This window comes from Gobius niger (assembly GCF_951799975.1).
Source record: "Gobius niger genome assembly, chromosome: 13".
Lineage (NCBI taxonomy): Eukaryota > Metazoa > Chordata > Actinopteri > Gobiiformes > Gobiidae > Gobius > Gobius niger.
The window spans coordinates 9,035,472-9,058,517 of NC_136864.1; the positions used below are offsets into that span (position 1 = coordinate 9,035,472).

A 23,046-nucleotide genomic window follows, 5' to 3' on the forward strand; every position below is an offset into this window, starting at 1 on the left:
CACAGGGCACAGTTTAATCATGTCCAAGAGTAAAAAGATATGAGAAAAGATTGAAACATGCTAGTACATGAAGTCCACCATAATAAGACCTCTTAGAGCAGGATGTCAATCATATGGCCCGTGGGCTGGATCAGGCCCGGATTTAAACCTGCCAGTATGTAAAAAAAAGTTAGCCCATTCCTGTGCGGAGTTATGATTTTTTAAAGAATAACCAGAATGCTTATTCTCGCCACTAGGGGGCAGTAATTTAAAAAAAGGAAAGAGTCCCACACGTGTCCAGCAGGGGCACTGGCATAATAAGAGATCAGGATATGAACAACACATTATATAGCCATGTGGTAAATGGACAGTCTGCCCCAGGGCGGCTGTGGCTTTGGTGGCACGGTTGTACAGCGGTTAGCGCTTGTGCTTCACAGCTAGAAAGTCCGGGGTCGATTCCCACCAGGGACGGGGCCTTTCTGTGTGGAGCTTGCCATGTTCTCCTCGTGTCTGCGTAGGTTTCCGCCGGGTACTCCGGTTTCCACTACCACTAAAAAGCCAGCCAGGTGTTTCTGAGCACCAGCCTGGCTCTAGATCATGGAGATGGGTCCCCGAGCGCCGGCTCACTGCTCCTACAGGTCGCCCCAGCGGCTTTGAGGATGGGTCAAATGCAGAGAATGAATTTCCCTATGGGGATGAATAAAGTAAACCTTAACAGCTCAGCACCACTGAGTGTGGAGTGAATAAATAATGACTACTGTGTAGTACTTTGAGGAACTTGTGACACAGGCTTGTAAAGTGCAATACAAGTGTAAGCTGCCATTGTTTATGAAGCTACAGTCAAGTTGGGGCTTTGATCAAATCACAGATTATTATTAGTCATTTATTGGAAAAAATTTCTCCGACGTGGGAGCTGAATTTCGGTCCATGACCCAAGAAGAGTTTGAAACCTCTGACTTATTATACAGTGTTTTTCAGTCATCCAGGAATATTCCATTGTGGAAGAGATTTTCAAATATTTATGTAAGTCAAAAGCGAAATGTCAACGACTCAATCAACCCAGTCGTTTCAAAAATGGTGGCTAAATCATAGCAGTGTTTGTGGTGAGCCAATTGTGCGGTCCTGGTGCTAATCACTGACCAAAACCAGACAGTTTAATCCTGGTTCAGTCCTGGGTTCACGGCCATAACGGTTTGAACAGGTCCTGGTTTAGCTTTAATTGATTCCATCCATCTATTTTTTAATATTGTTGTTCTTCATGTATTGTTTGTGTAATGATTGGACAGGATGACTTGGCCATAATTAGCAGTCGGTGTGTTGTTGTTCTTACAGCGATAGAGAGCTGTGTTCAGAGTGGCTTATCTGGCTTTAGTCCAGGGTCAGTAACGGAGCAGCGTGCTGGATGTGGGCAACAGCGACCAGTGGAGCCAGGAGCTGCGCCCTCCTCCACAGCCTTCAAATTCTGTGGCATTAATTCATTTGGTTTATTCTTTCATTCAGCCGGAGGGAGAATGAGGTCTGCTTTTTTTTTGCGCTGGTAAAATATTTAATATAAATGAATGTTTTACAGCTGTACTATGTATATCTGATGAGGAATGAAAAAGTCTATATCGGTTGGTGAGTGACTGAATGCCTCAAGATACTATGAAAACGTCATTTTTTTAAGCAATACAGCACAGTATATCTGAAACTAGCACTGCTGCACAAAATATATAAACCTTCGAAAACCTTTATAGAGCAGATAAAATCAACTAGGATGATGCTTAAGGCTGGGAACACAATTTGTGACAAGTTGAACAATGACAGTGCATAGATATATTTTCATATGTTCACAGTCAGGTCAGTGAAATGACATTGTATAATACACACAATGGTCTCGACTCGTGACAAGTTTGCAGCCAACGACACCCGAAGCGTAAACTCACCTTTCAATAACCTACTAATCTGATCTGCAAACGGAAACACGGCAAGTTTGGCAACTTCCTCCCCCAGTATTATACACAACGCTGTCAAATATTTGGGTCAAACCGAGCGAACTGGACAAAGTTTCTATCGCAGCGGAGGAACCGCCAGACTCACCACAGTAGGGCAGTATCCGAACAGCAGCAGAAACAGCAGCGGGTTCAGCACCACGGACAGCGCCCACATGTCTCCTCCTTGTTGCCTTGTTTTGCGATACAAATACTTGGAAGTTTTTTTTTGTTTTTTTTGTTTTTTGGAATCGTTGATCGGGGGTCCTCGTGTACGTCCTCACGCGGCGCTCCGACGAGGGCAGGTCCGTTCGCTCGGCTTCCCCTTCCCGCTTCCCATGTGGGCAGCGGCCGGGAGGAGGTGGCTCTGCTTCTGCGAGACGAGCGAAAAGTTTGGAGGCATTACATACACGGAGCGCGAGCGAGAGGCGGGAAGAAAAAAAAAAAAAAACACGGACGTCGCTCACGTTTTTTTTTTTTTTTTTTTATGACATCATCACACAACTCATGCCCGGTCTCGTCTCGTGCGGGTGGCTCTTTGATGATTCCCGCGTGGAGTGTTTGATGTTTGATTTCCAGCTGCACGCGCCCACACACAGCGCTCGCGAAGGGGAGAGTGGCGCGAGAGCGGAGTGGAGTGCAGCAGCTGCTCCTCGTGCGGCTTCTTCTATACAGCCTGCTGCCGCGTGCGCCTGGTGAGCGGGCACGCGCAGGCGAGGGGACATAAAGGTTGGATTTTAGAGCAGGGGTTCCCAAAACTTTCCAAGCCGCGACCCCGAAAAAACAACAACTCGGGACGACTCGAGTAACAGAAAAGTGACGAAAAGGTGACATGAAGGTGACGTCAAAGTGATCAATGTTTGTGACGAAAAGCAATAAAAACGCTAAAAACAAAACAAAACAAAAAAACGCAACAGCAAAATGACAAAAACGCAACAAAAAGCAAATTAAAAAGAAATGTAAAAAAAAAGTGACGACAACATGGCAACAACGCAAGGAAAAAGATCTGTTTAGATGAGTTTAGTAGGTTTTAGCTTTCAAATGAGGTGTTACTCAGGAGGCTGTAACCCCTTAGATTCGGTTAAAGTGGAGGTTAAGAGGTTCAGTTGCAAAACATTCCCTAAAAATCTGTTAGCTTGGAGACCGTATTTTGATATTTGGCTCCAGAAATGCAAAAAAAAATATGGTCTCCATATTTTGAGCGACCCAAATTCGGTGAAAATAACAATTCATGCTGAAAAGTATGGCATTTTCGGAAAACTGGAACACAATAACATAGCTGCCTTTTCAAAGTTATATCTAGACTTTAGTAGTAATTCAGGGAAGAAGAAGCTTTTACAAAAACGTTTAAGTGGTGACGTCACAGCTCTACTTCCGGGTCCGCAGGTGTGCGAGAAACTACAAAAAAAGTATTTAATACCACAAACAATATTTCTGAAACTTCTCATACTTATTTATCAGGTCCATTAGCCAAAAAGGCTGCACCTACTGCTATAAAAGTAATATTTACCAAAATCGGTGCATCCGGGTTAGCGGAGTTAAATGCTAACGGCGCAGCAGCTATGCTAACCCCGGAAGTAGTGACTTTAGTAAATAATACTTTTTTAGCAGTAGGTGTAGCATTTTTGGCTAATGAGTCTGAGAAATAAGTGATTCAGTAACTTTCTGTTGAGTTTCAGAAATATTGATGGTTGTTTTTAAGAGTTTTTTATGTTTTTTGAAGTCGTGACGTCACACGTATAGAAGCGAAATGTCCTGAGCTTCTCCAAACTCAACCCTGTCGACTATTTAAGCTTTACTACAATACAACCGTAATTATGGGGTGCCGTAGTTAAAGACTCTCGGTCCAGTTTTCCTGGGTGAAGCTAGAAGTGACCTAGCTTCACCCCGTTTGGAGCCATAGGAATACATTGAGAGAGGCCAAATGCTAACAACATCTTTGGTCATTTTGCGTGACTGAGGGCACGCACAAAGACCAGACAGGTACGTATCAACTCGTCTAAGCTCAGGCAAGAACATATCTCAGTATGTAAAAATGGTGGCCTGTCCCTTTAAAACCTTCTAAACTAATAGCTTTTAAGGTATGCTGTGTCTTACAATTGAGTAAACATTAGGCCTGTGTCTGGTATGTGACTCTTGAAAGAGGGAGGCTGGACACCTCTGGCCTATTGCAAAGATAGAATCGGTTAAAAGTGAAGCATCATAGCTACGGGACAGCTTTCCGTGGGCTTAAAGTCGGCAGAAACTGATCAATATCTGTCAGAAAGTTTGAAATTACATAATTAAACCAAATGGCCTTTTTTGCCAGCAGCGCTTCCATACACACTGAAAGTTTCAAACATTTACATCTCACAGCCACCAGAAGATTTTATATTTCGCATTAGGCTATGACCTGTAAGCTAATGATTTGTTTGCACTTAAGGCAAAATACTTGGTAATACAGCAATTTTTATGCTTTAAGATGCCGCTGCATTTTGTGCGGTACCCCGTGGTTGTAGAAACCCCAGGTACTTCTTTGTGAGAAAAGCAGGATAGATGAAGCTTTGTGATTTTGTTTCAAGTTCGGTTTAACATTATTTAGGTGCTGTTTTTTGTCACATGTCTCACAAAAAAATTGTTGTTGGAAATAATACAATGAACATAATGATAAATGAAGTGAGATAGGGAAATTGGACAGAAACAGAACAAGGAGGAGAATATAGGCCTATAAAGATCAATAGCCTTTAAGAAGACTTATGATGTGATGGCATTTATCTGAGCTCTAACTTCAGCCCCTTCATACACATACTTTAACATATTCGATTATTTTTCCATACGTCACGCAGACTTCAAAGGAACATGTGACCCTTCACTGTTTTCCAATCTCCACTTCCTCTTGACTATAAAGCCGTCATAAACATGGGATTCTTACACACGGATAATGAAGGAACATGATGTAGCACCTGCCTCCTGTTATTTTAAAACAAAGGAAACACAGAAGCCGTGCAAAATTTTCCAATCATCGACTCGTTTCATTTGTTTTTGTAATAAAACATGGGCTGATGTATTCTAACTAATCCGTAATGGCTCCTGATGTACTGGGCAACAGACGCTGTGCTGAATGATGATGGTGTTTAAAGAGTGTGTCCAGCTTTTCCTGTTTATTCTACTTCAATCTTTGTGAGTTTATAACAAGACATGTTTTTTGACAGATGCACCTCAACTCGGTGGCTTGATGTTGGACCCGTCAGTGGAGAAGGGGTTTGCAACACGGGCCGGGGTTAAGGTGAGGATCTGCATTTGGAGGTTTGGAGCCATCAGTGAAAACTGAGGTAACAGTAGCACTTTTAAGAGAATAACCCGTGTTCCTAAAACCCTGGAACGGGACAGTGTTCCCAACTGCTACCTGGGAACTGTGGGACTTCTTCAAATGCAAGGTACAGATATTTTTTCTTCCTCCATGTACAGAAAGTTTGGAATCAGTGTTTATTGTAACAACATTATTTTAATGTATGTACAGGGGTTGTTCATATTACCTGAAGGTACAGATGCTTACTCAAGAACTTTCATCTAAGATATTTTAATTTACTCTTTTGACTAAGACTAATAATAGTAATACCTTTAATTTGTAATGCACTTTACGTGAAAATCTCAAAGTGCTACAACACAAGTGACAACCATAAAAGCACACAAAGTTAAAACAAATGTTAAAAGGACTATAAGGAGTTTAAAAATTTTATTATGTATTTCCCTCCCCCAATATGTTCCAGCAATGTCCTAATGTGTAGCATGAGCTCAGACCTGTTCACCACAACTGCCTCTAAAATCCTGCACTGTCACTAAAAAAGCTGTTACTTCGGGTAGCTCAAAATAGAAGCTGCAGTTACGCGCATGACCAGAGGTGGCAGTAGTGAGTGTAAAATGACCAACTTGCTTCTAGTCTCTTTAAAAAGGGAACAGAAAAGTGTTAAGTCCTCTTCTGAAGGTCTCCAGAGACTGTGGGGCCCTCAGGAGTGATGGTGGGGTGTTCCACAGGCGACGGTGGCTGGAGATGCACACTGTCGATGTGTCCTTGGGCAAGACACTTCACCCACCTTGCCTCCAGTATCTGGGTACATTTGTGTGTGATTGAGAGTGTGAATGGGTGACTTGCTGTAAAGCACTTTGGGCCTGATGAAGGTAAGCGCTATATAAGTCCATTTACCTTTAGATTTAGTCAAATAATGATCTCTTTGTGTTTTTAATTTTTTGTCTAGTTTTAGTCGACTACATTTGACATTAATTTGGTCAACTTTACATTTATAATATCTACTATAATCATAGTCAGGGTCCTCAAACTGTCATTGGAGGTTTTGATGATTTATGTCTCTTCTTTTCAGCTTCATTTTATTTGATAAAAATATCGTGGTATTTTCGTCATAGTTCAATGGTCTCATGAATAACTTTTGATTGAGTTTTTTTTCTAATTTTTGTTAGAAAAAAAAAGTTTGGTAACACTGGTTGGAAGAGGAGGAAATGCACTCGGTGAAAGATGTGTCCGACTAATGTTCTTTCAAACCAACTCAAAATGACATGACTCATCATTGGTAATGCACTGGATATTACGTGGAATTGAGGCTTTGATTTGAACATGATTAAAACCTATGTGTCATTTTAGCCACATGCGACACCTCCTCTGCTTTTTGTCACAGCCTGTAAGGAAAAAAAACATACTCAAAGAATGGCCATAGTTAAAAACAGTGGAGTGTTTGAAGGGAATGGTGCTGATGTCTGGTGTTAGATTGGATTATCAGACTAATGCTCTCCGCTTGATAAGGCTTGGCCCACTACAGCGCTAACAGCCCCATTAGCCGCAAAGAATTATATGCTAATATCACAGAGCATGATGAGCATCGCAACTTCAGCGCGCTGCCTCTTAATGAAGGAGTTAAAAAAACGAGTTCTACTGAATCAGGGATGGAGGACTCTTTACTCTCGCGGGGGAGTCTTATTACTGTGCTCTCACACTCACAAATACTTGGTTTGGGTTCAGGTATTGTTTATATTATTAATAACTCAAATGGACAATGGTCTAGAAGGAGATGACAATGACTTTAACCAACTATTTTTTCAATCTGAAAACAGAGAGGGGTAGAGTTGTCATAAATTTGTACACAAGTAAAAGTAATATAGCTTAAAGAGGAACTAAGTATCTTGTTTGCCTTAATGAATCCTTTCCGTAGTCCGTCTGGGGGTAATACAAGTGTTAATGGGATGAGTGGGGGGTCTTTCATCTCCCCCTGGTGTCTCTGGCCAGAAAACCACCCTTGCAACTTTCCCTGCCTACGGGTTGGAGGCGCAACACACACTAATAGAATCACGAAGAAGAAGCTAGCAGGCTAACAGGCAAAGCTAACTGCGGGCTAGCACCACTTAAACAGTATTTGCAGCCAAGTTTGAGTGAAAAAAATATCTCCATTGTGTAAGTGGGTTTGGCACAATGTACAATATCCCTCTGTCCCTTTGTCTTTTCTGTCAGCGTAGTAGTTACTCTCACGGACAATTAATGAGTAAAAAAATGCAACATGCTACGACACCTGCAGTGGCTCTTAAGGCCTCGAGGGGCATGAGTTAGTTAGTTCTGCTTTTATAATAATTACTTGTTAGAAGAGAGAGTAGTCCTTGGTGAAAATACTACTGGAATACTGAGTGGGCTAACTAAAAGTCAGACTTATATGTTAGTGTTGATGTAACAGGACAACATTTACTCGCAGTGGCAAGAGTTTCCAAATGATTTTGTGACTTTAAAATAGTGTTAATATCAAGTAGATGCGAAACTACTCCAAGATCTATAGGCTTCAGTTAAAAAGTTACGCAAGTGCATAAATCGAGTCTCAACCAGATGAAAATGCTGAAACATCAGTACCATCAATGGGAAACGTCCATAATTTGAGAACTACGGATCCATGGGGGCCAAAGATTCTATGGGCCTACCCCCTGCCCTATCCATCTTATATATGTCCCATGACCCCTTGCGTGAAAGGTCGAAGTTTCCAATATGACAACGAAACTGGCGGTCACACTAATCCACTTTTTATGAGGGTTTGAGACGTAAGCTATGTGGGAACACGAGCTTAAACAAGACTAGTCCATTAGCTTCATTAGGTCTTCGAGTGATGATGCTATTATGCTCTTATAGCCAGACCTTTATGTTGATTTCGTGTCTGACAGTTTCAGCTACAACTGTGGCCGCCCTCACGTGACAACCTCTGAGGAAGGCCACAGTTGCAGCCGAAACTGTCAGGTCTGACTATATGAGCATAATAGCAACTGAAACAAGACTACGAGCCGTGATCAGATGCTCACGATGAACTTACGACTGAAAATTGCAGAATGGCAGGGTTTTCTGACCTGTTTGAGAGTAAGCCCAGCTTCCAAACATTGCTCTTAGTGCCACAAATGAACCTTTGATTGTTAATACAACCGCAAACAGCGCAACATGTTCCAGAGCAGTGCAAGGACATCATTTAACATACTGCCATATTTGCCCCACTTCCCTCTCTTCTTCTTCTTCTTCTTCTTCTTCTTCTTCTTCATTCTCACACGTTACCTGCAAAAGTCTGTGCACCAAAGTTCATCGAAACCTTCATCATCATTCAGTGAACCACACATTCTTTATTTGTCTTGTCCAAGTCTGTCCTGAGTGAAAAGAGGACTGACATTGTGAGAGGCGTCCCTTCTGGTTTGGCCGACTAAACACGCGGATTCCACCTCGCATTGTTCTTTCACCCTGAACGGCTTATCAACAGTCATTGCACTTGTGCTCGGTCATTTGGCCCCATTCCCCCCGAGGGCGGCTTGTTGAAACGTGGCGATTGGCTGCGATGGCGGAGTCACCTTCAGCTCCGGGTCCTCTCGTCCCGCTGTAGAAGACGGTCCTGCTTTGGTATGCCCGTCCCGGTCCGCCCTGTCCTGAGAAAATGGACACTTTGCGCTTTTTTTGTTCAGAGCGGAGACGGGAGACGGAAAGTGAGTGAGACAGCAGCCTCCACTGATCTGAGAGAGTATAGAAGAGCGTGATTACTTAGAGCTCTATGGATTACTTAGGAAAACCATGGCAGTGTTGTTATGTAAGGGCCGCTGGGAAGAGTTGAAAGCCTCAGATAGTCTACTTAAAGGGACTATACAGAGTTTAAAAAAGCTAAAATCTTGTATTTTCCTCCCCCTACATGTTCCAGCGATGTCCTAATGTGTAGAATGAGCTCAAACCTGTTCACCACAACTGCCTCTAAAATCCTAAAAGTCACTCAAAAATGTGTTAATTTGGGTCCGAAGTGCCGTCATGCACGAGCTTAATATAGAAGCTGCAGTTACACGTATGACCTGGGGTGGCAGTAGTGAGTATAAATGATGGTCTGCTTAATACTGTGGAACGTCCTTTTTTTTGTAGTTTTTCCCTTAAAGCAGTACTAAGTAACTTGTTTACCTTAATAAATCCTTTCCGTAGTCCCTGTGGGGGTAATACACGTGTTTATGGGATGATTGGAGGGTCTTTCATCTCCCCCTGGTGTCTCTGGCCAGAAAACCATGTTTGCAACTTGACTGCCACCGGTCCGGAGAAAGCAATACACACTAATGGAATCACGAAGAAGGAGCTAACATGCTAACGGGCAAAGCTAACTGCGGGCTAACGTCACTTTAAACAGTATTTACAGCCAAGTTTGAGTGAAAAAAAATATTTTCATTGTATAATTGGATGCACAGTAACCCCCTCTCCCTTCGCCTTTCCTGTCAGCCTCGTATTTACTCTCCAAGACAATTAATAAGTCAAAAAATCATAACTTGCTACTACAACTGCAGTTGCGCTTATGGCCTCTAGGGGGAAGAGTTACTTAGTACTGCTTTAACTAGGCTTACCTGGGCTAATCATCCCAGGTCGCTGCGATTGATGTCAGTGATTCAAAGAGCCCTGAGACACAACACCATCCATGAGTTTAATTGAAAAGCTTTTTTTTTTTTTTTTTACCTTTTTGACACTAAAATACAATTTGCATAATAATTTGGGGCGCGGCGTATGGTTCCCGCTGTAGATATTACATCACCTCATATTTCGATACCAATCTGCCAATATTGAGCGGCCCAACACAAGTCTGTAGTTTAAGGGAATTAGCAAACATGCCTCAGCTTTTAAACATTTGAGGCCTAATCAATACGAGTTACATCTATGAAAGCAAAAGTGGATGGAGCTGATCAAGAAGGAACTGCACTAAAATTCATTTGACGGTTGAAAATGATCACCTCTCCTGACTAATTTCCAGGCACATCTGTTTGTCAAAGGAGCTGTTTCGTATGAAAGGCGTACGGGCGCTTCAATGACAATACGGTGGTAAAATTTTGCCTTAATATTGCGACTTGTAGTGAAGGCTGAAATAAAATAAGTTGCTTTTATAAGGGCTGCAGGGTGTCTCCTCTCACCGGGGTGCACTCATCTCCTGTCAGAGGGTGCTGCTCGGGGCACTGCAGAACAGCAAAGCTCAGAGCCGCTGGAGCCTTTCCCAGACTAACGCTTTGAACAGGGAGCACTTGAACTTAAGCTTCTGACTCGCACCAAAGACGCTGACGTTTTCCTGGCACAGACGAACAAAGTCACCACTCGCATTCCTGAAGACACGCAGGCCTTCTATAACAATAACTTAAGACGGAGACGGGCCTCTTTGTACTTTAATCACTCTAAATGGGTTACGATAGAGTCTGGGTATCCGCCGCGCTTTCGAGACGCCGGCAAAGAAAGCGTTTAGTAGGTGGGATGGATCGATGGATATAGCTGCATCATTGTGTTTACGGAACGGAATAGTAGCTTTCGAGAAAAAAAGCAACAAAGCGCCGGGCAATTATCCAGCCACAATAGAGATAGCAGTCAATACAGGGAGGCTTGTGGTGCAAGTTCTTTAAAAAAAAAAAAAAATGGGCAAAAATAACACAGCAGTGACAGCTTAAGACATGATATTTTACTGTATTTTTCTGTCAATGTTGTTTTTGCTCGGGATCTGCCTTTGTCTGCGCTGGCAGCTCCTGAGTGCAGAAGATAAAGGTATAGCTTTGCCAGTCTGGAGGCTAAAACCCAAACACTAGAAACTATATTGTATAGCGCAAAGTTTTGTTTAACTGCGGGAAGGCAAAGTATCAGAAGGCTGCTTTGGAAATTTTTTTATCGTCAGAGGCTTGTTTTTATATCGCAAAATGTCAAGTGGTGGTTGCGGCAAATGGTGCGTGTCATGTCGAAGCCTTCAAAGACGTGGAACAGGTGGCTCTCTGTAAATTTAAAAGCGCGCTCAAACTCGCCCGCTCGCGATTACTCACCGGGGCCATATGTGCGGCAGTGCCACCGAAACATGAGACGGCGCTCGAGCCGCAAATGATGCCGTCAACAAGATGAAAAGTGTCTGAGCAGAGGATAGTGTTTGTTTATATGGACATGAGTCAATACATTTGCAGGCGATGGGAAATGACGCGTGTGTACGTGACCTTTGGGTGTTTATGAGAGACAAACATGTGAACTGTACATGCTTTTACACCACTTTTACTTTTGTAAATCAGGTCCTTTATCCGCATTACTCTTTGTTATGTGGCTGGGTGAGACAGGAAGGATAAAATATAGCATCCTTTGATCTGTGTTGTGATGTTAGGTTTAGGGACGGCTGCGTTTCACTCACATAGATCACACATATGTGGCAGCATGCCTGTAGGCGAACCCTTGTAGCACATGGTTATTGGATGTGTGCGCCGGCCATCGACTGATAAATAGCATTTCCTGTGCAATGTCTGCAAATTTCTTCTCCTGAACAGCAAGAGCCCCCCACACCTGCAGCACAGTGGAGGCGGCACAAGAGGCGCTACAGGAAACAAGGAAGGAACCAAAGAGGAGGTATCCGGGCAAGTGTCGCAATCGCAGATGGGCCACACATGCCTTCCTTCCCTACTAGTCATCTGGCTAATGGACGTTCACCGGAGAAAAAAACAGATTAACTGCTAAACTCTTTCCAGAAGATGGTGGAAGACTGTTGTGGAGTGGAGGGAGCTGCGCAGGAGGAAGAGGAAGGAGGAGCTGACCAGTGCAGGACACCATGCTCTGAAACAGGGACAAACCCAGGAGGCGGTGCACCGTTTCAGAGGAGACTGAAGGCTAGGGATGGGCACCGTTAAACGGTTCCTACTTGGAACCGACTGAAAAGCTCCGGTCGGGGGCGGTATCGAAAAATTTTAATTCTTTCGGTGCCAACTTTCGGTTCTTTTTCTCTCCAAATGTCAATATGTGACCCGCAATGAGTCTCAAAAAAGCTACATGAACGTGTGCGCAGATACTGACCCGCTTCAGCGCAAATGGAGCGAAGCAAAGATATATTTTATAGATGTAACTTATAGCGAAGCAAAACTAGCTAAACTTCTGTAATAGAGATGGCAGAGCCGCGGTCTGCGTCAGGACTGAGCCAGGACGTAGACTACACCGGTTGTAAAACCCAGAGCTAAACAAAACCAGTTATAAACCAGGACTAAACCAGGACTGAATAAGAAACTTGAGCTTTAGTCAAAGTGAAAAGCAAAAGAGAGCTGTGACAACATGAAAGACGTCTTTACCTTTAGTGACAGACCCACGGAGGCTGAGCTTACGTGCTCTTGTTTACAACTGCGGCTGCAGCGACAGGAATATCGAAGATGGTTTGTTGAAAGTGAGCGCTCACTCTGTATTAGACATTGTTGGTCCAGTTTTGGTAAATTGTCAGTGGCAGAGTGAGCGCTCACACCATGTAAGGATCTTTGAGTGTGAAGTTGCTTTCGCTTCGTCGAACAGCGCAGTGTGTTTAGAAAAGTTTAGCTGAAAGAAACCCGTGTCCTGATGTGGATCTGTCCTGTCTCTGCAGCTTAAGAGGTAATAACGTCCTTTCTTTCTTTTTATCTCTGCTTAAGTGGAAATTGTGCTCAAAACACGAAGTCACAGGCGACGCTGCTGCTCCTGTGTAGCTTCTGCTGTGCCGTTTTAGGATTTTTTCCTGAACTATACTTTTAATACACGTTATTTTTATTGAATTAAAATAACATAGGTATCGAAAAAAGTACCGTTAAGGCACCGGAACCGAAAAGCAGGTATCGTTAAAGTACTTGGTATCGAAAAAAAACGAACGGTACCCATCCCTACTGAAGGCAGACAGTTTCCTTTATTCCAAAAACATCAATCAATCAATCAGTCAATCAAAGTTTATTCATATAGCATTTAACAACACTAAGTGGACCAAAGCCCTTCATAGAAATATTAAAAACAACTAGACACAAGCTCTTTCTGCTTACTTACTTACTTCTTTGATCTGTGACTTCCTGTACACCCGGTCTTCCATGTTGCTGGTTGTTGCTCCTCGTCGCTCTCCATCCCAGGTATCGATTTGCTTGCTAAATTCAATAACTGAAGTTGGTATTAATTTGTTCCTGTTTATCCTGTCGCGGTGCGGCCATAGGCCCGTGTTCTCCCCGTAAAAGAACCTGCTGGTAGCTGAGTGGATCGGCCGCAGTGACTCGGACCTCACTGCCAAACAAACGCCCCGCTCAGGTTTGTCGCACAGCCTATTAAGATAAGATAAGATGAGACGGGACTTCACTTGTTCCATCAGCTCTCAAGGAGCACTCAGGGGCTGCAAAATAGACAGGAAATCCAGCAATAGCAACAGGAGGTATCTTATATTCAGTGGATAGAAAGCTTTGAAGGGTAAAAAGTATAGACATAAAGAAGAATAAAAAGAAAAGTTAGTTTGGTCAGTCTAATAAATTCATTTGGCAGTGACACATTTCATATCCGCAGATGCCTTTGGTCACGGAGACGGAGTTGTCACTGCTGCCTGCCTTTTTGTGTTGTTATCCCCCCGTCACTGGAAGAATCCAGCTCATGTGGAGCATCGTGTATGCGCGGCACTGCTACTGATGCAGGGAACTGGACTCTGGGAGCCTAATGGTAGCTAAGAAACTAAGAAAAACGACTGAACAGAACTGTGAAATGAAACATGATCTCAATTAAAGAATGTACAAAATATAAAGAATATAAATTGTCATTGCCTTTGTAATCTATTGTCTTGACAACAAGCCTGTGTGCTTTGATTTCCGGTGCTGGCTCTCCAGCTGCTTAGGTTAACTGCTGCATACTAATTTCTTTTAGAAACTAGAAGGTCTTGGCTTTCAAATGAGGTATCACTCTGGCAGATAGGCTGTGTAGGCTCAAGGTCAGTAAGCTTTGAGATTTGGGAATGCATGTTTGAAGACTCCTTTATGAACAGAATTTCGAGGCACAGCCAGGGGCCGGTTTGGGAGCCTCAGGATCTCATCTCTGCTGTTTGCAGACGATGTTGTTCTGTTGGCTTCATCAAATCAGGACCTTCAGCTGCTCTGGGGCGGTTTGCAGCTGAGTGTGTAGCAGCCGGGATGAGGATCAGCACCTCCAAATCTGAGGCCGCGGAAAAAGGTGGCTTCCCCTCTACAGGTCGGTGGGGAGTCCTTACCTCAAGTGGAGGAGTTCAAGTATCTCGGGGTCTTGTTCACGAGTGAGGGGCGGATGGAGCGTGAGATCGACAGACGGATCGGTGCAGCGTCAGCAGTGATGCGGTCGCTGTATCGGACTGTTGTGGTGAAGAGGGAGCTGAGTCGAGGGGCAAAGCTCTCGATTTATCAATCGATCACCCTCACCTATGGTCATAAGATTTGGGTAATGACCAAAAGGACAAGATCGCGGATAGAAGCGGCTGAAATTAGCTTTCTTTCGCAGGGTGGCTGGGCGCACCCTTCGAGATCGGGTGAGGAGCTCAGCTACCCGGGAGGAGCTTGGAGTAGAGTCACTGCTCCTTCACGTCAAAAGGAGCAGCTGAGGTGGCTCGGGCATCTGTTCCGTTGCCTCCCTTGTCCTATTGGGACAAGGCCTCGTGGACTATGTCTCCGAGCTGGCCTGGTGTCGCCTCGGGGTCCCCCAGAACAGCAGGAGGAGGATCGGAAGTCTCGGCATCTCGGCTCAGACTGCTGTCTCCCGGATAAAGTGGAAGTGGATGGATGGGTCATTGCTTCTGGAATCTATTTTATTAACAACAAACATGCGTGCTTTAAGGCTGTTAAGGTTAACTGCTCGCATTGCCACACATATTTTTAGATACTTGAAAGTCTTGGCTTTCAAATGAGGTATCACACTGGCATATAGGCTCTCCAGTAAGTGAGCTTTGAGATTTGGGAATGCATGTTTGAAGAAAATAACTCTAACTCCAAGGTGGCAGATAACAGGTTAGCCAATTCCTATTTAGAAACACATTTAGAGAAACTAATTGTGTATTTTATTGAAGTAAATACGAGCACCTGGAGGAAACCTGCACAGACAGCGAGAACCAGCAACTTTGACACCTTTCTGCAAATACCTCCTCACCAACACGTTAAAACCATCCAAGCTTACAGTGTTGAGAACCTTTTTGAAATCACACGCCAGTAGCACTTTACGCCACAATTAAAGAAAACAGGCAACAACCGCTTTGCCAAAAAATGTTTGTTTTTGTGCCAAACGCTCTCACTCGCTGCTCTGCTCTTACGCCGCTTCTCGTGTTCGTTCAGCGTGTACAATTGCTGGAAAGGCAGGGAGAGAACAATCCGACTCTCTTCACAAATGAGATCCAAACGGAATTTAAACAAAACGACATCTAAAGCAGACAACATATCCGTCTTTGAGCCCTGGATGGCGAGAAACCGGTATTAACTGCGTCGAGTCTTTCCCTGCTGTTTGTAGCTGGAAAGGAAAAAGTTTTTGGGTAATTCTTAAAGTTTTGTCTCTTTAAACTGAAGTTGATGTTGAAGCCAATCAGGGACAGGCTGACAGCGGCGAGAGCAGACGCAGCAGACAGTGGAGCTGATGTAACTCGTACGAAAAGAGTGACAGTGACAGCGATGCCATTAGGAGGCCGAGCGCAGCTGGAGACACACGGCGGCTATAGGATACAGCACGGCAGCCCTTTCAACGGCTCAATTAAAAGCGTCGGTTCTCACTTCTTCCTTTTAAAATCTGTTTGGCAGAGTGTGTTTCTCACCGGGATTGTAAATGTTTAATCAAATGGAAAGCATTATTTCTTATTTCCCCTCGGACCCTCCCCTGGAATAGAGCCAAGGACCTTTAAGCCGAGAGGTGAGAGCGTTAAGTCACCGTGACGCTCATAACGTAATTTTAAATTAATAGGCTCGGTGACACTTGACTCCGAGTGCGATCTCCGGAGCCCGCTGTTCTTCCTCTCTCGCTTCTTTCCCCCCAATAAAGATTAGCGATGTCTTGCACAAATCAACGAAAAGATTGAGGAAACGTCATGGACAGTGAGATACGGATGGGGAGTCACTGGCTACGTGTTCAAAACAATACGTTGGATGTAAAGACTTGACTCCAGGCAGCGTTTGTGTTCATTGAGGAGGAGTTAGGGCTGGTATATAAAAAATAAACAACACCAAGAAAACAAAACAACTACAAAGTATTTACACTATTTGCACTTCTTTTTTTTTGAGCAGCTCGATCGAAATCTTGGTGCCAGTTTGATTTTAATTTAGCCTTTAGCTTCAAGGTAATCATTATTTTATTAAAGCAGTACTAAGTAACTCATGCCCTTAGAAGCCATAAGCGCCACTGCAGGTGTCGTAGCATGTTGCGTTTTTTTACTCATTGTCAGTGAGAGTAAATACAACTCTGACAGAAAAGTTAAAGGGAGAGAGGGATATTGTACATTGTGCCACAACTTAATGACACAATGGAGATCATTTTTTTCAGTCAAACTTGGCTGTAAATACTGCTAAAGTGGTGCTAGCCCGCAGTTAGCTTTGCCCGTTAGCCTGCTAGTTTCTTATTCGTAATTATATTAGTGTGTATTGCGCCTCCGACCCAGTGGCAGGAGAATTGCAATTGTGGTTTTCTGGCCAGAGACACCAGGGTGAGATGAAAGATCCCCCAATCATCCCATTAACACTTGTATTACCCCCAGAGGGACTGCGGAAAGGATTTATTAAGGTGAACAAGTTACTTAGTTCTTCTTTAACGGTGCAATATGCAACTTTTATGTGAAAAAACAGGTGGCTGTGTGAGTGGTCAGCATGGCGCCTTTACTTTCCATCACAGTGGTCTCCACAACGCTCCAGGATAAATTGTTTTGTCGGTTTTCTGGTGAGAGGGTCCATCCGCAGTAAAAACCTTCCAAGCAATTGATCCTTGAGCGTTCTGTGACGGAAAGTAAAAGCTCCATGTTGACCACTCATACACTCGCTGGTCATGACAAGGTCAAATACACACTAATATCAACTTTTTTTTCATGTAAAAACTTGCATAATGCACCTTTAAAATATTTTACCCTAATATGAGTAATTTTGACTTGCGAACTCGAAAGATCTGTCAATGGAATGAATAGCTTTGCACTTTAAATAAGAAAAAAACATGTTTCAAGTAAATGCGATTTATTATCTAATTTTAAGTGGAACAAGATATTTTTTCTTGTTTTATGTGCAAAAGTACTTGTTCCATTGGCAGATTATCTTATATAAATAAATAAGTATATTCCATATGCTTATTTTAAGCAAAATCTGTAGATAGGTTTTTGTAATGTAGCCCATCGGATTCATTCAGATCATGGACATGAGCTACTTAAATGTCAAAGAGGCATCTACGCTCAATTGGACAAAAAAAAAGACTTTTTTCAGAATCCAGTTTTAATATTGTTCGAACATTTCAAGGCACATGGAAACATTAGTTCAATCTTACAAAGGAAAAAATAATAATAATTAACCAGAAACTTTGGAAAAGTCAACATGTAACTGCACACAAAATATTCTTTGTATATGTGTAAATCCAAAAAACAAAACTGCGTAGTAAACATCATGGAACCGCCAATAGATCCACTGAGGTAAAACAGTCGATAATTTCTTACAAATTTATATTACCATTTATCTAGTTAAGGTTGTTTACAGATTGCTCCACGATTGCACGCGTGGAATTAATTTATTTACAAAAGACGATTCCTAATATTACAAATGACACTTTTAAAAAATATAATAAAAAAGAGATTTCGCCAAATATTTAAAAACTTTAATAGCGGGGCACATGCAAGTCTTGAAGTGGATTCGGAAGGCACATTAATGTACAAAATAATAATAATAATTACAGTTTATCAAAAGCACTTTTTAGCACCTTTTTGTGTGTTTTGTGATTCTGCACAAAGCACCTCTGTGGTTGTTTTCGAGGCCGCACTGAGAGCTGGAAGGACAGCGTGTGGCCAAAGGAACATGGACACAAGTGTGGGTAGATTTGTTGCTTTATCAAAGCTTTGGGGCTTACGGAAAACGAGCAAAGCAAAAGAGAACGTGTGACGAGAGGCGAGGAATGAGAGGAATACAGTATGTAGCAAAAGAGAGAACAGACAGGGGACACATCAGGCATAATCGCAGCTAGCTTTTTGGCATAATAAATACTCGATCACCAAAGGGGGGGAAAAAAAATGCTTTCGGGCACCTCTGTGTTTACGTTTGTGATTCAAATGATTGTTAGTGCAGGGAAAATACACTGCGTGAATAAATTCCTCTGAAAACAAGATACAAGCCGACATGTTAAGCTAACAGCAGGCCAAAATATCAATGGTTTATGGGCTTTAGAAATATGGAGAGCAGTTCCTGGTATTCACGTAGCATAGATACAGACGGCATCGCGTCATAGGAGGGGGCGTGGCCTCGCCGAGGGGGAAAATAGAATCTTTTGAGAAACACAATTTTCCACTCTTTTTTGCCATTTTTTTTTGCCTGGTGGGATATGAACTTATTTACCACACATAAACAAAGACAAGTGTAAATATGGATATTTTCTCACAGCAGATTGTTCAGTAGAAGTGAAAAATCGGCAGTTGTTGCTCGCGCTAGCTATCCGTTAGCATTAGCACGATGCCAACATGAAGCAACATAATGCATAATGTTAGCATTCTCCGTTATTTGTATATTTATGGGCTGTTGAAAAACTTTGCTCCTCTCCATGTCTTTGTATCTTCATTTAGTAGAAAACTATATCCAAAATTTAGCGTTTGTTAAAGTAGTTTTTGAATAATTAGAGAAAGTTTAGATTTTTCTCCAAATTGTTTTCCCCCTTAACTGTTTTCAAACATGACCATATATGGGCGACTCCAGAGATGCCGTCTGTATCTATAATCCAGGAAATACAGATTGGAGCGCTTCAACTGTTGGGAAAAACAAACTGCCCAAGTAAACGTGACGATTTTGCCTGACATGTCATCTTTAACGATAAAAAGTGCATGATGGAGATGGAGTAGGTGATGGATGAGATGAAGGGCATAGACAGATCCTTCTTGCTGCTCGAACAAGAAATGACAAGAAGATGAACTAAAGCAGGTGGAGCGGAAGGTAAGAGTATCGTATGGTAACAAAGCAAAGGGGAAATGGAGTGGGAGAGTGCTAAATAAGACCATTTGATGGAATTAAAGCAAAAGCACATGGGGGCGTGATGGATGGAAGTGGGTGGGGCTTGACGGTGAAAGGGCGTGGTCACAGGCGAGCGCTTCCTTCCCGTTGCTCTGAGTGCGCCATTGTCCTCCGCAGCTTTTACTGTCCTTTTCTCCTGATGTCACTCCTTCACCAAAGACAGTCTCGTGGAGTGGCCCTACAAGGGTCGAAGAGTGGCGTCCCGTCGGCGCTTCGGGACAGGGTCTAGAGCCCTCAGGGTTTTTTGTTGTTGAAAGTCCTGGGACAGTCTTCTTTCGTGGGTCTTGAACACAGGTTTGTTTGTTTTTTTGTATTGAGAGGAGACTGGTCAGCTCTCGTCGGTTGTTGTTGTTGTTGTTGCTGGTTGGGGACGGCCCGGATTGACCCTGTCCTGTAGCGGGGATGCGGGGGGGAAGATGTGTGTGTGTCTCTAACCCAAGAAGCACACGGGGCCGACCTCGAAGCCGAATCGCTGGTTGGCCTCCCCGAAGTCGTTGAGCATGACGTCGATGATGGGCAGCTGGTCGATGCGCGGCGTGTTGATCTCCAGCACTGACCGTGAGTATCCCTGCTTCATCTGGACACAGAGGAGGGACGTGTTAGTCATTGGCTTGTCATGATGTCAGAAGTTCACCTATAGCAGCGGATTAAAGGCACTATACCTGAGTTTTATGTTTATGAACAATATAAGAGCAAGGGAGTCAATGGTCTAAACTCCAGGGTTCATAGCAACAGGTCGCTTTTAAACCTCTTAACCCCCGCCTTAACCAAACACATTTTCTCCTGTTCGGCTTTACAAAAATCTAAACGCATCTCAGCCAATAGGCCAGTGTAATGCCTCATTTGAAAGCTAAGACCTAAAAAACTGATTGAACACACTGAATGCTGCGCTATTTTGGGGATTTAGCTGTAGAGTGCCGACAATAAAGACCATTTTTCATGATAGTTGTAGCACCATAGCGTATTCTATGTTATAGCTGTGGACACATGGTGTGGCTCGTTTGAAAGATGAAATTCTAAGCTCTCCGTAGGTGAAAACAGTTTAATTCTACGTGCCTCGGTTCCATAGAAATCGTAGCTAAACAGAGGCTAGTTTTGATCAAAATCACAGATTTTTTTCTAGAATCGGAGATATCGTGTGTTTTATGAAACACAACTGTCCCTCATTTCACTCTCTTCACTGAAAATAGGGGCTTCAGAAAAGAACATCGACTATTGAGAATGTCTGGGCGTGAGTTTCACGTGTTTTTAAGGGAACATAGACCTCATTGGTCTCCTGATAAAAACTAAAGAGGGATCTGAAGCACAAGGTGTGGAGATCGTTGTTCTGTGCAGGAGATTCCCTTTACTCTCACTTTCTCCTCTCTCTAAGCGCTGCTGCTGCAGGACCGATGGGCGGGGCATTGAAAACACATGATGAACTATCGAGGGACATGTTCATTTCTGCCGCGTTGTGATTAAATGCCCAGATGAAATGTTCAGATCGTGACTTTTCACAAGTTGTTGATCTTCATTTATTTCAGTTCTGTTCATCACAGAGCTCCCAAAATCACACATAAGGTGTTATACAGTGTCTACTTTCGTAATAAATAAATGTTTCGTCTTTGGCACTCAATGTGTTTTTCCAAGTGTTGTTTTTGACACTTTCTCATTGTATTTTCATTGCATTTTTGTCACATTTTTGTCATGTTTAGATTAGACTTCTTTGATGCTTTTTAGTTCATTTTTCATTTATCTGTGTTTTTTGCGTTTTTGTCCATTTTGTAACTCTTTTGTTGCTTTTTCATCACTTTTTGTCACCTATTTTGTTCCTTACTTCGTTTTTTGCTATCTGTTTTTATGTCCATTTTTGAAGCTGTTTATTGCTTTGTTTTTCCTGTTTTGTTGCATTAATGTCACTCTTGTGATGCTTTTTTTTGCTGTGTTTTCATCCTTGCTATTCTGATGCTTTTTCCAAGATGCTTTTAGACTTGGGTAAAGCTGAACTGGAGAAAATGTGCTCGGTGAAGGCGGGTGTTAAGAGGTTAATGGGCAAATACTTTTATACTTTTTAATTTCACTAACGCAAAACAAGTGCAAGTTTTGCAAACATTCCATAACAGGAACATTTCAATATTCAAGGACACATTGGAAACATGGGGCAACATTTGAGAAAAATAATGTACAACGTCAAACTGCAGTTGAGAATGTGTTTTTGATCAGAATTTTATATTGTGCTTTGGGTTAATAATCAAGCAACGTCATTTCTTTTTCCAATAAATTTTGATTCAATGCCAGGTCCAATTCAATGCATTTTAATAACATTGAAGGCCTCAATTATGCCACAGTTAACTTTACAAACACGTTTCTAAATGTCTTCCCCGGAGTTTATAATCACGTTTCACATCTTTCAGGAAGTGGAAACTTTCTCGGTAATGGAACCAACAAAAACAACAGCGAGTTTGCGATCAATAGAATAATTACATGCACAGCGCACAAAGCTCCTTTTTTTGGGACAAAAGTCTGTTTTACAATATAATGAAGTGCAAAACTAATTTAAGATAAGATATAAATCAATTCAAAAGTTAAGCTGAAATGCATTGTCAGTCTCACGTGATAATGTAAGAGTTACTTGAATACTACTGTGTTCAATGTGGGATGCAGCTTCAAGAAGAAAAGAGGAGATATTGATGTTTCACAGTAAAAATGTGTTGTTTTATGATTTTTATGCTGCCTCGGTCAAAAGTTTGGAAACACTTTTTATGTTTTGCCTTTTCTTTATTTCCAACACTATTTTACATTGTGTCGTTTTCATTGAAGGCGTGAAACTATACATGAACACGTGGGATTATGCAGGAAACAAACAAAGGGTGAAATAACTGAAAATGTGTTTTATATTTTAACCTGTTAATCCCCACATGAACCGAGCACATTTTGTTTGGCTTTACCCAAATCTAAAAGCAGAAAAAAGTGGCAAAAGAGCGACAAAAACACACGACTAAATGTGTTTTTGTTGTGATGAAAGCGCAACAAAATAGTGACTAAAATGAGATGAAAAAGTGACAAAAACACGACAAAAAAGCAACTGAATAAGCAACAATAAGCAACACAAAATGGCAAAAAACACTTCCAAAAACGAGGCAAAAACGTGCAGAAAAAGCAGCAATAACACAATACTAAAGAGTGATGAAAAAGCTACAAAAACACTACGATCAGTTTTGTAGGTCTTAGCTTTCAAATGAGGTGTTACGCTGGCCTATAGGCTGTAAGATCTCCAGTCCAGAAGCTTTTAAGTTTGGCGGCACGGTAGCGAAGCGGTTAGCGCTCGTGCTTCACAGCTAAAAGGTCCGGGTTCGATTCCCACCTGGACAGGGCCTTTCTGTGGGGAGTTTGCCTGTTCTCCCCGTGTCTGTGTAGGTTTCCTCCGGGTACTCCGGTTTCCTCTACCACTAAAAACATGTACAATAGGCCAGGATGAATAAGAGTGTGTTTGAGAGTGCACATGGGGGACGACGGATGGAAATTAGCCCAAGGCAAATGTATGTTCATTAACATGCGCTGTCCCGACCAAATAAACCAATAAATAAAATTAAAATAAAGCCGAACTGGAAATTCTTAAAAATTGCCACCCTTTAATTTG

General features: G+C 42.5%; 2 protein-coding genes and 1 long non-coding RNA gene across 3 annotated transcripts in view; 1 reads left to right on the plus strand and 2 right to left on the minus strand.

Moving 5' to 3' along the window:
- Positions 1-2,622, minus strand: part of LOC306973016 (noelin-3-like) — a 38,344-nt gene extending 35,722 nt beyond the window's left edge. Inside the window, exon 1 of the mRNA XM_079569814.1 lies at positions 2,059-2,622. Within this exon, the coding sequence (XP_079425940.1) occupies positions 2,059-2,127 (69 nt within the window). The 5' untranslated portion in view covers positions 2,128-2,622. The remainder of the gene's footprint in view (positions 1-2,058) is intronic.
- Positions 2,623-5,641: 3,019 nt separating this feature from the next.
- LOC306973129 overlaps positions 5,642-23,046 on the plus strand; it is a 268,899-nt gene continuing 251,494 nt past the window's right edge. Inside the window, exon 1 of the long non-coding RNA XR_013793548.1 lies at positions 5,642-5,671. This is a non-coding gene — a long non-coding RNA (uncharacterized lncRNA). The remainder of the gene's footprint in view (positions 5,672-23,046) is intronic.
- col11a1b (collagen, type XI, alpha 1b) overlaps positions 18,981-23,046 on the minus strand; it is a 185,727-nt gene continuing 181,661 nt past the window's right edge. The window contains exon 67 of the mRNA XM_079569937.1: positions 18,981-20,004. Within this exon, the coding sequence (XP_079426063.1) occupies positions 19,858-20,004 (147 nt within the window). The 3' untranslated portion in view covers positions 18,981-19,857. The remainder of the gene's footprint in view (positions 20,005-23,046) is intronic.